Here is an 18,477-nt window from a genome sequence, read left to right on the forward strand (position 1 = left end):
GCACTTGGAGCGCGCGCACTCAATCCCGAGCATCCCGCAGGGTATTTAAGGCTCGCACGCGCGAGGCTGCGGACAGCTTTCGGGCCGCCGCGGCTGGAGCTTCGCAATCGGCTCCTGCCTGCTAGGGCGATCTGGTCTTCCTCTTCCCCCTCTTGTCACCTTTCTTGGGCTGCGCAGTTGAGGGCTCTCGCAGCCTTAAAATTTTTTTTTTTTTAATTTTTTTGCCTGAACTGAATCCAGGTGGGAACCCGACCAGCGTGCGGGGCAGACCCGGCAGTGGTAGCCCTAGGGCTGACGGAGGCGCAACAGGTCGCGGGCTCCGCGGGCAGGGCGAGCGGCGGCCCCTCCGCTCTCCGCGGTCCCCGGACCCCGTGCCGAGGCCCCGCCGTCTGTCCCCCCGGGTCGTCAGCAGAGCTGTCCGGGTAGGTGTGATTTCCCGGACTGGGGGAGTTTTATTTATTTTTGTCTGTTTCGCTCCCAGCTGGGAGGAGAGGCGCAGGCGGAGGATGGTCCTCGCCTGCGGGTCCCCGCGCTGAGCCGCACGCAGGTCCCTCTCCGCGCCCGCCTGGTGCCCACTCCACCAACTACTTGTGCAGCCGCCGGGACTGAACTTTGGAGGACGCATCCCTTCTCCTCTGGCCGGCTGTCTTGGCAGGAGGTAGAAGGTGGCCAGAGGACCCCCGCCACCATGCTGGTGAAGAAGCCCGTGGGGAAGGGAGCGGGACGAGAGGCTGGATCCGAGGAGCCCGGCCCCTCCTGGCAGCGTTGCACCCGCGCCATGCCCCCGTGCGCCATCCTGGCGACCCTCCTCTCCGGGGTGGCCGTGATTTCTTGTCTGTACCTTGGGGTGAAGACCAACGACCTTCAGGCAAGGATCGTCGCCCTGGAATCCGCTAAAGGGGCGCCTTCCGTTCCCCTGCTGTCCGAGACTGTGGATCAGCTGAAGGCCATAGTACAAGAGAAAGTGGAGCGACTCCTGGCTCAGGTGTGTGAGCCTGGGCCGCGGGGGGGTGTGGGGGTAGAGGGTGGGGGTGTGGGGGGGGAGTTGCACGTGGATAGGATTTTGCACAGGTGCGGTCAGTCTGCAGGATCCGTCTTCACCCTTACCTGTTACACGGCTGATTTGGGTTGTGTGAGCCTCTGTGGTATCTATTTGCTCCATTCCCTTCCTTGGTTTCCCTTCAAGTCTGTGTGTAGGATCTTCCCTCTGTCTTCCTTAAGGATTGCATGCTGCAATGGCAGCAGGGGTTTTGCCCGGCTGTTTAGTTTTGTGGAGTCTGGGTTGACAGCATTCTCAGTTGTATGGAGAATATTCATTGTAATGCTCACATCTGTTCTTCATATACCAAGGTTAGGCCTTATCAATAGAGAAAGGTAAGCACTCTTAAAAGTGAAATAAGCCTATAGATTTAAAATTCCTTTAACTCGGAATTCTTTTCATATTAAGCGTTTTAAAAATTGGAAAAAAAAAGTTTTCCTTTGTTTTTTTTTGGGGGGGGGAGTTAATAGAGGTTGTGCTCAGATATTGATGAATGGAGAATTGAGAGAGATTTCTCTAAAGATGGCTTAGACTCCAGTAGGGAGAGGGTAGTTTTTCCTGCCAGCGGAGAGATGCAGTAGTTGCAGCCCGAATGTGATAAAGTATGTCTACAACATTGGCTGCTATTGATAGGACACACCTTGCCATGAGCTGCAATATGTTAGCGCGGGGGTTTTGCCTTGGCTGTGCAGGGAGAGGGTGGTGATAGTTGAATAATGAAGAAAGACGTCACCCAAATCCATCACTCTATGGCAAGGGTAATTAGCTTTTTAAATTAAAATTTTTTTATGACTTGAATACTGTTAGCCTGCACAAACAGCATTTATGTAAGTGCATGGATCTTAGGCAAAAGCTATCAAACATTATTAACAGCCACAGAGGAAGAGTCCCTGAAGAACTCACAGAATTGAAATACTACTGCTAGCTCTTAATATCTCTTCTTTTCCTACAGAAATCCTATGAACACATGGCTAAAATAAGAATCGCAAGAGAAACACCTTCTGAGTGCAACTGTCCAGCAGGTAAAAAATGGAACTTACTTAACTAGGTTCCCTCTAGAGGAGCGCGTTTGCAAACAAAGGGTCCTATGCCTGTCAGGTCTACCTGTAACAGTAACAGAGAAAGAATGCAGACCCAACTTGCTTTAATAAAATCAACATGTCTCCCTCAGAAAGATGGCGAGTAAAGGCCCAAATATTATTTTAAGCAGCATACCAGTGTCTGTGAGGGCAAAACAAATGAGCTAATCACCATGAAAAATATAGGCAAGGGGATATACGAAGTTCTTAGTTTCCTGGATTGAAAAGTCATCTTCAATTTTATTAAATAATTTCAGTGTTCATGGTGAACATGGTCTGAATAGCTGTGAAGCTCTGCTGTCTAATGTTACATTAGTGCAGAGTTGTTTGTGGTTATTATATTAGTAAGTGATCTGCACTTCTTCATCTAACCTGTAGGTAAAAATGAAGACTAAAGGAAATTAGTTCTTTATTTTGTTCTCAGTGCCTTGCCAGAAATATTCTTCCATGTTGTCCATTTTTCTGTGTAGTTTTAAGAAACCATCAGTGACAGTGTGTAGTAGAAGGATGGAGACGAGACTTTAGTGAATGAACCCCCCTCCCCCGCCTAGAATCATTAAATCTTCATTCACAGACCTCTGAGCCTTGGTAGTTGTCTGTAGACCTAACAATTTAAAAGCTCTTGGAATATGGCCAGGGGAAGGCATTTAGTGGATGCAAGATTATATAAGGCATAAAACTCCCATGAATCTCAAGATGTTCTTTAGATAAACATGGAAAAGGTATTTATGAACATTCTAGTTTCATTCGTCCTTATGCACGGAAAATGAGTCTTTTTCTTCCATATTGAAGAGCTTGTTTCAATGTAGTCATGTGCTTCATAATGACACTTCAACCCATGACAGGTCACAAATATAACAGTGGCCCCCTAAGATTGTATAACCTAGTGATGTCATAGCCAGCTTAGTTTGTGTGAGTGAGCTGCCCGATGTTTGCTCAGCAGTGCGATGGCAACAACACAACCCTTAGAATACGCCTCAGTTATGATTAAGCTGCAGGTGACTGTGAAAAGCTTCGCGCCTGCCCGGCACCGGTGGCTCACGCCTGTAATCCTGGCTACTAAGTAGGCTGAGATCTGAGAATTGCAGTTCAAAGCCATCCTAGTCAGGAAAGTCTGTGAGACTCTTTATTTCCAACAAACTAAGAAAAAGCTGGAAAAGGCACTGTGGCTCAAGTGGTAGAACGCTAGCCTTGAGCACAGAGAGGCTCAGGGATAGTGCCCAAGACCCGAGGACCTGAGTCCAAGCCCCGGGACTGGGGATAAAAAGGCCTACTGCCTGTATTTTCTTATATTTTGAGATTGTTTTTGTCTCATGATAACTTGTTCAGGCACAGCTTAGACGTTTCAATTTTCAGGTTATACAGCATAAAAGTTTTTAGTATTTATATTTTACCACATTGTTGACCATCTTGGAGCTATATTCTTTTTCAGTGAAGGCTTTTGATGAGAAGACAAAGTGTGGATGTTTGACATGGTGTGTTTCATCCTGAGTAGTTGAGAAAGACCTCAGAAGTCAGATATTCAAGGGAAGAACTTTTCCAGCACAGGAATGAAATCACAGCCCCCCCCCTTCCTGCCCCCGCCTGCAGGGATGATGTAAATTCCCACGACAGTGGGTAGGTAGGTATAGGACTTCACAAATCACACCCGGCAGGAAAGAGCATCTTTTGAACATAAAAAAAAAAATCCAGTATACTGGCTGTGTGTATGTGGGGAGCTTTAATTTGGAAGATTCATAACAAACTTGGTAAAATGTTGAAAAGTGACCACACTGAGTTCTATTTCTAGAGGAGATACTACTGTTTTTATGATGCTTCATGTAGGCCAGTGATTGAACTCTTGTCATCTGGGAGGAAGCTATTATCCTTAAGACTTTGCTGTGTATTCTCTGGGATGATTATCACAGACTATTTTTTTCCATCTTAATGTGATAAATAAATAATAAACAGCAATTCCCTTGGGGTTCTTTTGGGGTTGTTGTTGGCTCTATCAGCTGCTTTCCTTCTTGCCACCACTAGAGCTCCGCATTACATCAGTTTTTACCTGGCTCCTTGGGAGGGAACTCTTTGAAGGGGCACATTCCAACACACAGAGCCAAACAGGGTTTTTGGTGAGTTACAGAAATAAACTCGGTTATGCTTGTCAAATAACAAGACATCACCCAAACGCAGGTTTTGTGTTGAAAGTAAAAGATTCTGGAGAAAACCAGCTGATGCAGTATTATCTTAGGGAATGAACTGGCTGGCCAAAAAGGCTTAGAAAGAAGATATGGCACTTCCCACCTGATTTGGCTGGAGCCTGTGTTCACCATGTGTGACTAAGACTTGTCACCCAGACATCTGTTTGCAGGACAGAGCGAGACAAGTGTGACCTCAACTCAGTTCCTGTGGACACATGCCCATCCATTGAAGTTGACACTCTTGATGACAGGCTGAGTCTCAGAGCCAAGGGTCGGTAGCAAAGAAGCAAAGTTGTGTTTGTATTCACTCTAATGGCTTTTGCTAGAACTCAGGTCTTACTGGGGTTTGCCCAGGTAGCCTCTGTGGGAATGCTTTGAGGACTATTTATTGAATGGCTTTTCACGATAGGAAAGGCTCTTTCTGATTTACTTCTTCTAACTAGGAGAGTTTTAAGTGCTAGCAATCTTAGGATTTGTCCCCTGGGCAGAGGGACTCCAGAGCCTGAAGGCTAATAAGGAATCCAGAATGAGCTGGATAAGTCTAGTCTGCAATCTTAGAGCTGGAATCCTAGATCTGATACTAAATAATAGTGTGACTGTGGTCAAATGAATGCACTTCATTTTTTCACCTGAAAAACAAAAAACTAGAAATTCCTTCTCCATTGTATGATATATATAAATAGTTTGGTATATTAGTGTTTAGAGCTTTAATACATTTTTGTGGGTTTTTTTTGGTATGATTCTCAGAAAGACTAGGCAAATTCTCTTACCACTAAAGCTGCACCCACAGTTCTAGTCATTTTCTTACATTCTTTCCTTTGCTCCACAGAGATACAAATGGGAAATGTTGCAAAAGTTGCTCAGAACCTAAAGCTAATGAACATGGTGGTTAATTAAGCATCTGTAGATCATTTATAAAGATAATCTTGCCAGTCAGTATTTCTTGGTGCTGTAGCAGTGGAATTTGGGGTTTTCATGATACCTAGTTTTGTCTCCAAAGTGTTCATCAAAATGACAGGAGAAACAGACCATTTAGACTGAAACATATCAGGTAGAAAGACCTGGATTTAGTGGGCATGGGCTTAGTAAAGTGTCTTTACAGCTTCAATATGAGATGTTTACCAAAACGAGTTTCTTCACCATCTGACTCTTAGACCTTTTCAAATCAGATTTATTGAAGTAATACTTATACAGTGATATTTGTGATATTAAAGTTGGACAGTCATTACTATATCATCTTTCTCCTCATAGAAATGTGTATTTACCTTTTTTGTGAGATCAAGAGATGCTCTAGAAAACCAAAAAAAGTTGCTTTTAAGAACCCCAAATAATTTTCAAAGCTCTTACACATCAAAGCTATGTTTAGCAGATTTGCATTAGCAATGGCAGAGACATGGAGATAACAGCTGGTATTTGTGGCTTGATCCCTGTCAAACCTGACTGTCCCTAAGAGAGTAACTTGGCTCTTTACTATGGCTACAGAATTCTACTTCAGGTTGTGTTCTTTGGACCTTCCATGAAGTATGCATAAAGCAGGCATATTTACAGAAAGGTTTCTCTGTCCAGCCAATGAAGAACAATGGGAATGGAGCCACCAATCAAGTGATAGGAACTCACTCATCAGTAGGATTGGCCTCCTCAGCCTATTAGGTATAAGAACCTCTGTGGTGTCATCCATGGAGAATGGGAATGGGAAATGAAGAAAGCCACCCTGGCTTTGTCATTAACATGTTACACAATCTTGTGCAAATCATTTCCACATATGGCTTTTACAAACTGGTCATATCTTTGTAAGTAAGAGCTAGGCAATAATGACTTAGCATCTTAGTCAATTCTCTACCTAGCATAAATACTAAACAGTACCAGATTTGGGGATTTTTTTTTTTTTTTTGCAAATCAGGCAGACTTGCCCTGTATCCTCATGGAGTTTCTAGTTCCATGAAGATGACACCAAATATTAGTTTGAAATGACTTTCCATGTGGGATAAGCAAAATCAAGAGAAGGAATATATTTTGGAGCATATAACCTAAATCTATGACATTTTTACAATATGGGAAGTTGTTCAAATGGTTTGGTGGTAGGGAAAGAACTATACTTTGTTTCAGAAAAACTAAGAATTGATACAAAGTTTGTTGGTTGCCTTTTGACTTTCTAAGAATTGATGGATGGGTAGATAAAGGTACACCGGTAGCTGATCTACTGATACTACAAACGAAATAAGCATATATATATATATATATATATATATATATTTTTTTTTTTTGGTCATGGGGCTTGAGCTCTGGGCATGGGCTTTGTCCCTGAGCTCTTCAGCTCTACTACTTGAGCCACTTTCTAAACGTGATTAATACAGAATGGACAACCTGTTCTATATGATGATAGTCTATTCTATTCTATGAATAGTGAGATTTAAGTTGAGAACTTCCTGTGTGGGGTGTTTAACAGCTACAGATAAAAAGTTAGTCTAGAAGCCATCTGCTGGTGGCTCACAGTTATAATTCTAGCTACTAAGGAGATTGAGATCTGAGGGTTGAGGTTCAAAGCCAGCCTAGGCAGGAACTTCCACGAGTCTCTGACCTTCAATAAGCACCAAAAAGCCAAATTAGAACTGTGGCTCAAGTGATAGAAAGCCAGCCTTGAACTTTTGAAAAAGCTAAGGGACAGTGCCCAGGCCCTGAGTTCAAGCCCTAGTACCAGCATACACAGAAAGTTAGGTATTTTCTAAGGTATTTCGTATCCTCTACACTTATGAAATGACTATTTACAAAGTGGGAGTAAATGCCAACAAGTGCAAGTACCCCTCATTCCCAAGTGGGAGCAGTACAGATCCTGGTGATGGATTGAGGATGCCCCAGTATGGTGATGGACATAAATGTTCACACTTGCTTTGAGATAGAGCGCTCTTCCCCCTGGTGTCAGAGCCTTTGTGTTCCTTTGTTAATCCAGTTGACTTGAGCATATAAAACTCATCTCCCGCTGTATACATTTTCAATGATACAGAGACTAGAAACAGTTTTACCTTAAGCAACTTGAAATGGTGAATGTTATGGAAATGAAAATGGCAGACATTCTCCTCTTCTTGTGACACAGAACAGGGCACGGTGATGAGGGTGCCCCACCAATGTCCCCAGTCAGTCCTTCTCAGGCCTAATGACTCCAACAGGCTGGATGTGACGCGTTCAGTGACTCTCGCTGAGAGTGGACAAGGACAAGTTGCCTTTTGAAGGAGTGTTCTTTTGTCTGCCTTGTTTATAAATTAAGAAGCTAATTCTTACAATTTTTTCTCTGTGATGCTTGGCATTGAACTTGAAGCCTTTTGCTTGCTTCATTTAAATCAGTCCTCCAGTTCCTTTTTTTTTGGCTGTTTAGTTTTTTGGGCTGGCCAGCCCTCCGCTTCCCTTTCCTCTATCTCTTCCCCTTTTCTCCCTTTTCCTTTCCCCTTTTCACCCTTCCTCCCCTGTTTGTTCAGGTGGACTCAAGACTGTGATCCTCCCTACCTCTGTTCCCCCGTATCTGGGAAACAGAGCGTGCCACAATGTCTGGCTTCCTTTCCCCTTTCTTACTGTAGTAATTCTGTTGGCAAGTATGTAAAAGAAGGATACCAATTCTACATGGAGTTTCAGTTCACTGTAGCTCATTTGATTTGTGGGAGCAAGCATTCTTTCAAGGCCACAGTCTGCTCTGCTTCTGATTGCTTTGTAAGGATGCAAAATCAACTCTGTGACGTGACCCAAATGGAAGCCACCCAAGACCTATCATGAAAAACTGTTTGGGTGCCCTCCTTACATGTTAGAGACTTTCTGGGGTGGTTTCGTGGAAGTGGAGAATGTGAAAATTATATATGGATGAGTCTGAGCTGCAGGCTGAAACCCAGGATGTGACTGGCTACACCTAGAAGCATTGCTACCTAACCTGGCTTGCCAAGATGGGTGAAGTTTGGTGGGGTGGTGTAAAGTGCCATGGAATTTCACAATGCCCCTAGCCCGCCCCAATGTGTGTTAACACTGGTGATTCTTATATGTAGATAGTTAACTGATACCATTTGGGATTGGCTGGAAAACTTGCAATTAAAAATATTACAAAATAGATTTTTAGAAGGGCATGTGGATAAAGCAGATGCTGAAGTAGAAATCACAAATTTAAACTGAGAGCTCTTTGTTAGCATATATTCCTTCAAATGACTGTTCTGTGCCACTAGGTGTTGGGATTCCTTGAGGAAATGCCAACCACGAGGTGGCAGGCACCTCTTGTGACCACAAGGGGGAGGAACTGAGCTAAATAGGAGTTCGCTGCTCCACCAGTTTTCTTCCCAATTGAATTGCGGGCTATCCCTTGTCTTCCTTGGTGATGGACAAAATCAGTAGAGAAAGCAAATAGTTTTTTCCATCCATCATTTCTAAGTTACCTGAAATGCAGTGCATTTTGTACTTGTATATAGTAGATAGAGCCACAGCCATGAACTTTGGGCTAGTATTCCAACAGCTAGAATAAGTGGAATTAATACTGTCATTAAACTTACTGTGGAACTTCTTCCCCTCAAAATTTGGAATTTCTATTAGTACAGGATAATTTGGAATTGCTATGATGCTTCTGACATCATTGCACCCAGAGATGTCACTGCCTCTTCAGTTGAAGGCCTTATTCTCTTCATGAATGGTAGTTGAAATGTATTCATTTCCCTTCATATTGTGTTCCTTACTTTGATCACTAGATTCATGTTTTTTTTTTGTTATAAGGGCATGCTTATAGGCTTTGACACCTAAAATGTAAAAAAAAATCTATAATTTAAATTTTTAAGCGTTCTGGTCTTCATTATGGACATGAAGTTTTAATTCTTGTATTTAAAATATGTTCAGCACTTTTTAAAATACAATGTTCATATTTAGTCTAATTGAGTAAATTATAGCCAGCTCTACTTGTACATTCTGGTACAACTGGTAGTCAGAATATGTCTAGATAGTCTTCTTTGTTATCTGTTCCTCTCGCCTCTCCTCCCACTTTTCTCACCTCTTTTCCTCCATCTTCCTTCTCTCTTCTCTTCCCAAAGAGTTTATGTGTAGGAAGATTGAAAGTGAGGAACATATCCACTAATCTGTTAGCACTAGGAAGTTGGGAAAATGCACAATGTAACCCACTGTGATATCATTCATCACAAACATCAACATCTTTCACCCCATCCGTCTGCCTTAAAGTCACTGAGATTTTTTTAAAGCCTTTAAGTCATCCTAGTTTTTGACATGTTTCTGTGCATTTTTCATTTTTCTTTGTGCTTTTTTACATTTTGGTGCCAGCACTAGGGCTTGTACTCAGGTCCTGAGCGCTATCCCTTAGCCTTTGCACTCAAGGCTAGTGCTCTACCACTTGAGCCACAGCTCTGTTTCCTGCTTTTTTGGTGGTTAATTGGAGATAAGAGACTTTCTGGTGCAGGCTTTCTTTGAACCTTGATTCTCAGAACTCATTCTCTTGAGGATTACAGACATGAGCCACTGGTACCTTGCTCCTTTGAGCTTTTATTCTTTACACATATGCACATGGAGTCTTGTCAACATGTTGCTGCTGCCATTAATTTTTTAATATAGTTATTGGTAACACTAGAGTTTTTGTTGAGCAGTTAATATTTAGCTGGCAAAATGCTATCTGGAACATAACTTTCCCCCAAATTACAAAGTCGCTTAGTATCTGAAGTGGGTTGGCTCTACAACCCATGTGGCTAATGAAGTTCTTTTTATATAAAACAGCATAATATTTGCATATAAACTACAAACATCCTTCATGTACTTTGTCTTCTCTAGATTGCTTACAGTAAGTAATATAATTGAAATACTGTGTAACTAGTTGTTATGCCATATTATAGGGCATTATGACAAGAAAACAGTCTGAATGTGTTTTAGTACAGATGCATTGCTTTTCCCTTAAAGATGTACAATCTGTAGTTGGTTGAATTTGCATATGCAGATTGCATGTGCATTATTTATAGAAACTCTATGTTGTGAGAAAGTTGGTGGTTGGTAAAATGATGATGGTTCTATGTTGAAACTGAAATGGACACCATGAGGAGACTGTGAGTTTTGTGTCTGCATTTAAATGACAGGCAAGGTCTCTAGAAATTACTAATATTGTAGCCAATATTGACCGAGAAATCCAATGCATTTCACAGAGAGAGTGTAAATCTGGCCACATTGTAACGAGTACAACAGAAGGAAAATTGAAAGACTATCTTGTTCCCATTGAAACGAATGTCCACTGTCATCAGCTGTTTGAGCAGGGAGTTGTGGACAGCTCTTTGGCCAAGCAAAGCACCTTTTATAGTTGTCTGGTAGGACATGCAATAGAATGACCCAGAAACTCTACAAGCTATTGAGCTTTGGTGAGTGATTGTTTTCCCTTCCATATATAGTTTCAAACTATGGGCTTCAAGGAAGTCTGGAACATAAAAATGACTTTTTGTTTTGCCAGTCCTGGGGCTTGAACTCAGGGTCTGGGCATTGAGCTTCTTTTGCTCAAGGCTAGCACTCAGCTCTACTCTGAACTATCTGGTGGTTGGAGCTAAGAGTCCTGTGGACTTTTCCTGCCCAGGCGTGCTTTGAACTGTGATCCTCAGATCTCATTTCCTGAGTAGCAGGATTGTAGGCATAGGCCACCAGTACCTGACTTCATGACTTTTTCTTCTCTGTCCTCTGTCCTCCTCCTCTGGCCCCCTTCCTCCCTTCCTCCTCCTTTTTATGTCTTCCTTCTTTTTTTCCCCTTCTTTTCTTCATTGCTTTGCTTTCTGAGACGAGTCAATTATCAGCCAACCATGAAATGGGAAAGTGGACCAAATAAGGCTGGATAAATTATTTGAGCCAAACAGAGGTATTACAATCTATTAAAAATATTTAGCCAAACACACTGTATCTGTGACTTTATCTCCTAACCCTGCAGATCGGCTGGTAGTTGCCCAGGACCTGAGGCAGGAAGGCAGACCCGTGTGCCTGAGCTTTCCAGTCATGTTTTGCATCTGGAAGTTTTTAATAAAAGAAAAACTCTAGTATTGCGAAATTACATCAGTAAAGAAACCGTGGCTTTTTATGTTCTTGTATATGGTTTCCTTCTGTGCAACGTTATTCAATGCCCTAAATTTCAGCTACTTTTGAGATATTTTCTTGAATATTGAGCTTAGCCTGGAAATCAGGCTAGGAATAAAGGAAGTGCTGGTGTGGTAATAAAATTTATGTTACCATTTTATGAATATGAAAATGGTTAATTAGTTTTTATAGCACAAGGTATCTTTGGATTAAGAAGTCTGGGACATTTTATTCTTTTACACCTTTTTTTTCTTTAAAAGCAGGAAAACCTTTGCTTCTACCATCAGTCTTGAAGCAGAAATCCCAGACAGAGGAATTTTATAATCAGTCACAAAGAACTCCTACACGCATCATGTATCCCTTTCTCATCATTTCCAATTTATTACAAATCTCCACATTGTTGAATTGTAATCATGTGCACCTAGCATTTTAAAGCTTCACACTGCTTTCACATTTATGGGATGTGATGAGATAAATAAGAATGGTTGAAACCCAAGAGTAAATACAGGAAACCTAACAATAGGTATAGAAATGCGACTACACCAGGCTTTCATGGAGCATACATTGCCCCAGTGGGCTTTGTGGTGTGGCCATCCATCTATAGAACAAACTAGAAGGTGCACTCTCCCAAACGACCCTCTTTCTAGTCAGGCCACTCTCCTGTACTCTACTTTGTGCTTCTGTAGCAGGAATCTAAACTCTGGTTTACTTCCATTCCATTGGTGGTGTTTGACCTGACTTGCTCTCAGCATGGAACTTACGCATCTGGGACTCAAGTGGTAGGGCCCTGTCTTCCCAGGGCCTGCACTTAGTATTCAATCTATTAGTGGAGCAGATGGATGTTCATGACCCGTAGCAACACTCCTCCCACGTCCCATAAAGTGACCTGTTGTTTCTATTGTTAAGGGATCGTTTTCATTAGTGAAATTATGTTTTTGTTTTGTTTTGTTTTGTTTTGGCCAGTCCTGGGCCTTGGACTCAGGGCCTGAGCACTGTCCCTGGCTTCCTTTTGCTCAAGGCTAGCACTCTGCCACTTGAGCCACAGCGCCACTTCTGGCCATTTTCTGTATATGTGGTGCTGGGGAATCGAACCCAGGGCCTCATGTATACAAGGCAAGCTCTCTTGCCACTAGGCCATATCCCCAGCCCTCATTAGTGAAATTATGACCAATCATGATGGCATGGAAGTATGCAGAGGCCAAGTGACTATGTATTACTTTAATTACCGAAGAAGTAACTATTAAGATTCCATAAGGGTTCAAAGGAGAATTTTAAGACTGAAACATTGGTTGTTGTTTTTTTGTTGTTCAGAAGTAATTGAAATTGAATATGTAAATAGAGGCAAACTGGACTTTTCCAAGTGAGAAAGAGAAGTCAATTGCACTTTGAAAGAAATTATATGACTATAGACAAGAAAGACATTGCCAGTTAACAAATGTTTATTTTCCTTTGCTATTCTCTGCTATTTATCCTGTTACATAGTAGCAGAATGAATTAGGAGTGATATAGAGTGTATGGTTTTCCATTGCAACACAAACTCTTATCTATTTTTTTGCTGTTCCTGGGGTTTGAACTCAGGCCTGGACACTGTCCCTGAGCTTTTTTTGCTTAAGGCTAGCACTCTATCACTTAAGCAATAGCTCCACTTCCAGCTTTTTGGTGGTTAATTGGAGAGAAGAGTCTCACAGATTTTTCCTGCCCAGGCTGGTTTAGAACCTCCATCCTCAGATCTCAGCCTCCTGAGTAGCTAGGATTACTGGCTACAGCCACTGGCTTCCAGCTTACTTTCCCTATATTCTTAAACTATATAGGAATCAACTCTTTGGTAAGCATTATTTTTCATTTTGATGTTTATAGTAGTAATGATTATTTTGTCTCTTTTTACCTATCTTATGATTAATTATAAGACAATTGTTTATTGTTTATTTGATTAGTTATTTTAAGGACAGTTCTTTTGGGCTTTACATTGTAGGCTCAAAGGGTAGCACTAATGTCTGTGAACCTTAAAATTATATTACCACTTGTTTGATGAACAAAGCTCATTAGAAACAGGAGCCTGTGACTCAGGCCTGTAATGCCAGCTCCTCATGAGATCCGAGGATTGTGCTTTGAAGCCAGCCCTGGGTAGGAAAGTCCATGACACCCATCTCCCATGAACCACCAAAGTGCCAGAAGTGGCACTATTTCTCAAGTGGTAGCATGCCAGCATGGAGTGACAAAGCTAAGGGACAGAGCCCAGGCTCTGAGTTCAATTTCCAGTGCTGGCTCAAAAAACAAAACCTCACCAAAACACAAATGACCTGAAAGACTCTAGTCCCTGTGCATAGGTACTAATAACTTGTCCTACTACTGTGAAGGGAAGAGCTCCTGAGTTCTTACAAAAACTATCTTTAAGTATTTGTGCAAAGGAGTTGCCATTTGACAAAGCAGTTTATGAATATGGCCCATCTTAACCCATGTCACCCCTTTCAACATTCTTGCCCCTCCCTCCTCTGCCCACTCCTTCCGTTTTCTTAATTTTGTAGTATGTGCAGTGAATTCTTGACTGCATTTCCCCCCTTCCCCTTCATTTGTCTCCCCCTCTCCCCTTTGCCACCCCCTTGCTGAGCTGTTGTTTTTCACCCTTATGCTTTGGAAAGTGATGCTAAGCACCCCCCCCCCCCCGCCCCCAGTACTTCCTGGGAACTTTCTAGATTCCCAAGAGTGGTCATTGTCAATGTCTAACACAAGAATAAGTAGAATAGCAAGATATAAGAGGGTTAAAGACATGCTTTAATCATTAGACTTTGTGATTCGAATAAACAACTGTTGTTGAATAAAGACACTGCACATTCCTGTTGGATATTTCTCACAGAGTGAACACAGTGCTGTCCCAACTCTGTTACTATATTTAAGTTTTTGGCTCATCACTGGTATTTGTTTCATAATCTAACAAAAAAGATCTCGTGTCTCTTGCTAGCAAAGGCTGCAAAGGAGTGAACGCTTATTCTATGTGGAGAGAGAGAGAAGGAAGGCTGGAGAGATGTTTTTGCTTGTGGAGAAGCCTTTTTTTTTTTTTTTTTAAATAAACGCAGGCCATGTTGGCCACCTCCTGGATTTTACGCTACTCTTTTGGCTGTCTTAGCTTTGACTTAGGTTGTCGTATGTTCTCGTTTGGTGATTTCCTTGAACATCCCATCTAATTCCCATCTTATTTGTGTGTTAGAGCTTCTGACAACTGTCTTGAGTCCACACTTCTCTAGGTTTTTATACCTAGGAGCCATTTGGCTTCTACTTTTCCTGATGTCTCTCTTCCTCTCTGACTACTTGTACCTAATGTTGAGTTTATAGCACCCAAAATAGCTCAGGCCTCAGCCACCTTGGTGTGTTCATGCTGTCTGCCCCCACCTGCCTCAGTGTCTGTACCTTTTGGCTGGTTTCACTCAGATTCTGGCAGGAGAATGGCTGAAGTAAATAACAGGAAGGAAGAAAGGAGGCTGAGGGTAGATACATGGAAAATGTACGGTGATTAGCAGTTCTTTGAGGGAAATGTTTACCTTTATTCAGAAACAGTGTATGTGCTAGTAGTTTTCCTATTGCCAGAGAAAGAGAGTGTTGATTCTAAATGTTAGTTTTTAACATGAGAATCTTAAGCACTATATGTCATAACTCCAAGAAATGTTAGGTGTTTCAGAATCTTTAAAATTTTTTTTGTCTTTTTTTCCCCTTTATTGTCAAAGTAAAGTAGAGAGGGGTTACAGTGTCATATATAAGGCAGTGAGTACATTTCTTATCCAACTTGTTACCTCCTCCTTCCCCCCCTCACGCCTCCCCCTTTCCCTTCCTCCTATGAGTTGTACAGTTGTTTTACACCAAATGGTTTAGTAAGTACTGCTTTTGGAGTCATTCGTCTTTTTATCCTTTGTCTCTCGATTTTGATATGCCCTTTCCCTTCCCTAGTTCTAATACACATATATACAGTATCCAGGGTACTCAGATGAGATACAGTGATAGTGGGGGTAAAACCACAGGAAGGGAATATGAGAGAAAATAAAAAGGGTACGGTTTCACATGGCATGTTGAAAATAATTACAACAATGATAGACCACCTGTTTCCATAACGTGGAGCTCATTTCACTTAGCATCATCTTAAGTGTCCATAAGGGAATAGCTATTGGGCTATTATGATCTTCTGCTATGACTAGCCTAAACATGTACTAATTATTCCAAAAAATTATACTAAGTGAAGTGAGCCAGACCCAAAGAAACATAGGAAAAATATTTCCCTTATAGGAAAAATATTTTTTTCTTATTTATTGTCAAACTGATGTACAGAGAGGTTACAGTTTCATATGTTAGGCATTGGATACATTTCTTGTACTGTTTGTTAACTCCTCCCTCATTCCCCCCTCCCCCTCCCCCTTTCCTTCTTCCCCCACGAGTTGTTCAGTTGGTTTACATCAAACAGTTTTGTAAGCATTGCTTTTGTAGACATTTGTCTTTTTACCCTGTGTCTCTCGATTTTGGTATTCCCTTTCACTTTCCTAATTCTAATACCAGTATATACAGTTTCCAATGTACTCAGATAAGATACAGTGATAGTGCAGGTACAACCACAGGAAGAGGATACAAGAGGATCATCAACAATAGAAGCTATGGTTTCACATGGCATGTTGAAAGTAATTACAGCAGTGATATATCACTCATTTCCATAACATGGAGTTCATTTCACTTATCATTATCTTATGCATTCATAGGGGCATAGCTATTAGGCTCTTGTGATCCTCTGCTGTGACTAGCCTAAACTTGGGCTAATTATTCCCTATGAGGGAGACCATAGTATCCATGTTTCTTTGGGTCTGGCTCACTTCACTTAGTATAATTTTTTCCAAGTCCTTCCATTTCCTTTTGAATGGGGCAATGTCATTCTTTCTGATAGAGGCATAAAATTCCATTGTGTATATGTACCACATTTTCCTGATCCATTCGTCTACTGAGGGGCATATGGGTTGGTTCCATATTTTAGCAATGCCAAATTGTGCTGCCATGAACATTGTTGTGCTAGTGCCTTTAGTGTGATTTTGTTTGTGGTCTTTTGGGTAGATGCCCAAAAGTGGGGCTGCTGGGTCATAGGGGAGTTCTATATGTAGCCTTCTGAGGAATCTCCATACTGCTTGCCAGAGTGGCTGAACCAGTTTACATTCCCACCAACAATGAAGTAGGGTTCCCTTTTGGCCACATCCCCTACAACATTTATTATTGTTAGTTTTCTTGATATAGAACATTCTTACTGGGGTGAGATGGAATCTCAATGTTGTTTTGATTTGCATGTCTTTTATGGCCAGTGATGTAGAGCACTTTTTCATATGTCTCTTGGCCATTCTCATTTCCTCATTAGAGAAGTCTCTTTTTAAGTCTTTAGCCCACTTGTTGACGGGGCTGTTGGTTCTTTGGGGTTTTGTTTTGGAGGAGTTTAATTTTTTTAATTCTGCATATATTTTAGATAGGAGGCCTTTGTCTGTTGTATGGCCAGTAAAGATCTTTTCCCAATCTGTAGGCTTTCTGTTTATCTTGCAAGCTATGTCCTTTGCCCTACAGAAGCTCTGAAGTTTGATGCAGTCCCATTTGTCCATCCTTAGTTTGATTTGTAGCATTTCTAGCTCTTTGTTAAGGAAGTTCCATCCTGTGCCAAGGATCCCAAGTGTTTCTCTTACTCCTTCTTTTAGTGTTTTCAGGGTATCTGTTTTAATTTCAAGGTCTTTGATCAATTTGGAATTGATTTTGGTGCAGGGAGATATATAAGGATATAGTTTTAGTTTGTTGCAGGTGTTGAACCAGTTTTGCCAGCACCATTTGTTAAAGAGGCTATCTTTCTTCCATCCTATTTTTTTTAGCTCCTTTACCAAAGATTAAGTGGGCATAGTTCTGTGGGTTCATTTCTGGGTCTTCAATTCTGTTCAATTGGTCTTCAGGCCTGTTCCGGTGCCAATACCAACCTGTTTTTATTACTATAGCTTTATAATACAGTTTAAAGTTTGGTATTGTAATTCCTCCAGCACTGTTCTTTCTGCTTAGGATTGTTTTTGCTATTCGGGGTCTTTTATTGTTCCATATAAATTTCTGGATTGCTTCCTCTGTTTCCTTAAATAATGATGTTGGGATATTGATGGGCATTGCATTGAATTTGTAATATTGCCATTTTGACTATATTAATTCTCCCAATCCAGGAACATGGGAGGTTTTTTTCCATTTCCTTAGTTCTGCCTTAATTTTGTTTTTCATGTTTATAAAGTTCTCACCATAGAGGTCTTTCACTTCTTTGGTTAAGGTTATTCCTAGGTATTTTATGTTTTTTGAGGCTATTGGCAAAAGGAGTTGCTTTCCTGATTTCAGCCTCGGTCTTCGGGTCATTAGCATATAGAAAGGCCATTGATTTTTGAGGGTTTATTTTATATCCTGAAACTTTGCCAAAGTTTTGGATCAGCTCTAGTAGCTTGGGGGTAGAGTCTATGGGGTTCTTTAGGTATAGGATCATGTCATCTGCAAAGAGAGAAAGGTTAACTTCATCTTTTCCTATTTGGATCCCCTTTATATTTTCTTCTTGCCTAATGGCTCTGGCTAGGAATTCTAGTACTGTGTTGAAGAGGAGGGGAGAGAGTGGACATTCCTGTCTTGCTCCTGATTTTAAAGGGAATGGCTTTAGCTTTTCACCATTTAGAATTATGATTGCTGTTGGTTTGTCATAAATTGCCTTTATTACATTCAGGAGTGTTCCCTAGAATCCCAATTTTTCCAGGGCTTTTATCATAAATGGGTGCTGGATTTTATCGAACACCTTTTCCGAATTCAGAGATATAACCATGTGGTTCTTTACCTTGCTCTGGTTGATGTGGTGGATTACATTAATTGACTTGCATATATTGAACCAACTTTCCATCCCTGGGATGAATCCAGTTTGATCATGGTGTATGATTTTTTTGATGACCTGTTGTAATTGATTGGCCAGAATTTTGTTGAGAATTTTTGCATCTATGTTCATCAGGGAAATCGGTCTATAGTTCTCATTCTGTGATGAGTCCCTGCCTGGTTTTGGGATGAGGGTTATACTGGCTTCATAGAATGTGTTTGGTAGTGA

The 18,477-nt window shown here is 41.4% G+C and overlaps 1 protein-coding gene across 1 annotated transcript in view; it reads left to right on the top strand.

The window, feature by feature from the left end:
• Nucleotides 1-688: 688 nt before the first annotated feature.
• The window catches only part of Col25a1 (collagen type XXV alpha 1 chain), a 400,930-nt gene continuing 383,141 nt past the window's right edge, over nt 689-18,477 (top strand). Inside the window, exons 1-2 of the mRNA XM_048333577.1 lie at nt 689-985; nt 1,992-2,061. Coding sequence (XP_048189534.1) covers nt 689-985; nt 1,992-2,061 — 367 coding nt within the window. The remainder of the gene's footprint in view (nt 986-1,991; nt 2,062-18,477) is intronic.

The sequence above is a fragment of the Perognathus longimembris genome, chromosome 24 (genome assembly GCF_023159225.1).
Source record: "Perognathus longimembris pacificus isolate PPM17 chromosome 24, ASM2315922v1, whole genome shotgun sequence".
Taxonomy (NCBI): Eukaryota; Metazoa; Chordata; class Mammalia; order Rodentia; family Heteromyidae; genus Perognathus; species Perognathus longimembris.